The sequence below is a fragment of the Ochotona curzoniae genome, unplaced genomic scaffold, assembly GCF_017591425.1.
Source record: "Ochotona curzoniae isolate NIBS_2020 unplaced genomic scaffold, NIBS_Ocur_1.0 contig_3520, whole genome shotgun sequence".
Taxonomy (NCBI): Eukaryota; Metazoa; Chordata; class Mammalia; order Lagomorpha; family Ochotonidae; genus Ochotona; species Ochotona curzoniae.
Window position 1 is genome coordinate 18,023,905 of NW_024465894.1, and position 2,994 is coordinate 18,026,898.

The 2,994-nt window shown below is 66.8% G+C and overlaps 1 protein-coding gene across 1 annotated transcript; it reads right to left on the reverse strand.

Moving 5' to 3' along the window:
- Nucleotides 1-383: 383 nt before the first annotated feature.
- LOC121157150 (arginine vasopressin) lies at nucleotides 384-2,093 on the reverse strand. The gene is made up of 3 exons (XM_040981170.1): nucleotides 1,926-2,093; nucleotides 723-924; nucleotides 384-613 (listed from the first exon to the last, which is right to left on the reverse strand). Exons 1-3 carry the CDS (start codon nucleotides 2,043-2,045, stop codon nucleotides 432-434), a joined length of 504 nt encoding a protein of 167 aa, XP_040837104.1. The 5' UTR covers nucleotides 2,046-2,093; the 3' UTR covers nucleotides 384-431.
- Between the last annotated feature and the right edge of the window lie 901 nt (nucleotides 2,094-2,994).

The window sequence follows — 2,994 nt, forward strand, 5'->3', positions numbered from 1 at the left end:
GCTCTCTCCATCTGCTTGGCCTGGCCGACACCCGTCCCCAGCCCACTCCCGGTCCCTCCCGTGCACCCTCGCCTGGCCGGGTCCCCAAGGATGTCTGTGCCCCAGTCTCCTGGGACGAACAGGAGCACAGACAGTCCATTCAGTCTCTCTTTTCCATCTGCGTCTTTGCCCTCCCTCCAGCCCTCTGCCCCGGGCGCCTCCCCCCCCGCCCCCCCAAATCCAGCCCTCCGGCCCTTCCCTCCTCCGGTCCCGCCCACAGCACCTGTCCCGTGTCTGGGACGGATCTGTCCGTGCCTCAGGTGCTGGGACTGGTCGGGGCGGAGGTCCGCACTGCTCCCCCTCCCCACCACCAGAGACGGACAGGACGCCTGGGTATGTTCTCAGAGGTTTATTTTCAGGGTGGCAGGTGCAGATGGCTGGGCGGGACGCGATCAGTAGCCGCCGGGCTGGGCGGGCTGGGCGGGCTGGACGGGCTCGGGCGCCCCGGCCAACTGCACCAGCCGCAGCAGCAGGGCCCCTGCAGGTGCGTCCAGCCGCGTGGCGTTGCTGCGGTCGCCGGCGCGGGCGCGGCGGGGAAAGCTCTCGCGGCACTCGGGCTCGGTCACGCAGCTCTCTGCGGGGAGGAAGGCGTGAGTGCTGGTGCCGGGGCTGGAAGCGGAGGTGTGCAGCCCCCGGTTCCCCGCCCCGCACCCCGCGCCCCTCCACTCTCTCCCGGGCCGCACCTGCGTTGCAGCAGATGCCGATGGCGGCGCAGCGGCCCCCGCTCCCGCACGGCTTCTGGCCCGACTGGCAGGGCGACGGCAGGAAGTTCTCCTCCTGGCAGCGCAGAGCCTCGGCCGTGCCCACGAAGCAGCCCAGCTCGTCGGCGCAGCAGATGCTGGGCCCGAAGCAGCGGCCCTTGCCCCCGGGGCCGCAGGGGAGGCACTGCGGAGAGGCCGGGGTGACTGAGGCGCGGGGTGGCCGAGGGCGGGATGGGGGTGCTGGCTGGGGCGCGGGACTGGCGAGTGCGGAGGAGGGCCGAGGTGACTGTGAGGGACCGAGGGACTGGGAGACGGCTGGGCCTGGACCGTGGTCAGGGTCTCGGCTTCCCCAGGGGAGCGGCGAGATCAGGGCGCGCAGGGAAGGGAGCTGGCTCGGCCAGCCCGGGCGTCAGGATCTAGGGGTGGACTCTGGTGGTCAGCATCCTCACCTCGGGCTGCGGTGGGGTCTCCCAGAGAGGGCCTAGATCCTCAGCTCTGGGAGGGTTGCTGGTGCACCGGCCCCGTCCAGCTCCCCACCCTCCCCGGGACCCGGGTTCGCACCTGACCCCCCCACCCCCCTAGGCCTCTCCTGCCTGCCTTCTGGCGGCCCCTGGTGGGCAGCTTCGACTCTCTCGGACCTGACCCAGCTGGTGGCCTGAGCCCTGGCCGAGGATGTGGAGCCTAGGCCCTCGGTGCCCAGGGCTGCCCAGCTTCTGGCTGTGGGACTGTGCACTGGCTCCAGTAGGAGCCCTTGGGCCTGGGCAGAAGGGAGCACGGAGCTCCACGAAGGCTGCAAAGGGCACAGACTAGATGTGTCTGACTGGGCAGAACCTCCCAGTAGAGGGCTGGGCTGGCAGAAGAACCTGGAGCAATGCCTGTATTGTGGGGTCCAAGGCAGAGAGAGCTGGAGCTGATGGGGGAAGCTTCTAACACCAACTCCAAGCCATCCGCACCCAAGGACCCTGTGGGCATCCTGACCCACCTGCTGGGGTAGCATCTCACCTTCCTGGGGATAGGGGTCCAGGAGCCCCTGCGAGTCCGCTTTGTCTGCTTGTCAGCTCGTCCCCTCTACCACCCTGTTGGCCCCTCTGCCACCTCCCCTGAAAGCTGCCTTGTCCTCCAGTACCCCTTTCCCAGCTCCTGCCCCGTGGTGCCAGTCCCGGGGAACTGCCTGCCCCGAGGTACCTGTCGCAGCTCCATGTCAGACGTGGCCCTCTTGCCGCCCCGCGGGCAGTTCTGGAAGTAGCAAGCAGAAGTGAGGGCCAACAGGCCCAGGAAGCAGGCGGGCAGCACAGTGTCAGGCATCCTGGAGCACGCAGGTGGACGTGCGTGCAGCTCTGCTGGCGGGCTCTGCGCTGCTGCCTCCATCAGCTGCCTATTTATGTCTGCAGGTGTTCCCTCCGAGGCGACGTGGCTGCCCCCCCATACTCCCCAGGAGCCCATGGCCGCCAAGTCCCAAGCCGTCAGCAGTGATTCAGGCGTCAAGGGACACACGTGGGCCTGTCTGTGCAGGGGACGGAGAGGGAGGGCTGTGGGCTGTCTGGCTGTCATCTGTCGGCTGCGGTGTGACAGGAGCTGTTGTGCTGCGACATTCGGGTCTCAGGGAGAAACCATCTGTGAGCTTCCTGGCTGCCTGGAGGGGCATGGGTCCACAGTCATGGGAGTGGGAGAGGAGGGGGAAGGGACCTGCATGGGAAGGTCGGTACTGTGATGGGTTGAGGGACCAGGAACAGCCCCTATATGCTGGAGGCAGAGGGCTGCATGTTAGCTGTGCAGGAACGGAAATTCACGCCTGCAGCCTCGTGGATGACACAGCTAGGCCAGGGGCCACAGGCTACACAGTCAAAGAACATTGTTCCCACAAGATGGGGGTGGCTGGCTTCTGCGGGAGCTCCTGATACCCTCACCCCCCGCACCCACAGAGCAGGGTTCTGGGGAACTCAGGGACAGCATCTTGGCATAACCACCCCACCCCATCTTTTCTTGGAACATGGGAGGAGGTGCAACAGTGGGGAAGCCAGAACTGCAGGTGCAGTAAAGGTCAAAGATGGGGGTAGAGCCCCCTGAGACCAGATAGCCTGCTGCCCAATTCCTAACCCCCAGCAGAACCATGGTGTGTGGGGACCAAGGCAGGCACCATCTGAGGCAGGGGTGGCAGTGGGTGCTGGGTCTCTGGGGAAGACAGGACAGCCACAGTCAAGTGGACACAGCTGGAGAAAACATCCTTGGCTGGGGGCCGACCCCATAGCTCAAC

Coding starts and splice junctions, on each gene's coding strand:
- LOC121157150 (XM_040981170.1), bottom strand. CDS start 2,045: ATGCCTGACACTGTGCTGCCCGCCTGCTTCCTGGGCCTGTTGGCCCTC. Junction 925..1,925: donor CTGACATGGAGCTGCGACAG/GTACCTCGGGGC, acceptor GCCTCTCCGCAG/TGCCTCCCCTGCGGCCCCGG. Junction 614..722: donor CGGCATCTGCTGCAACGCAG/GTGCGGCCCGGG, acceptor TCCTCCCCGCAG/AGAGCTGCGTGACCGAGCCC.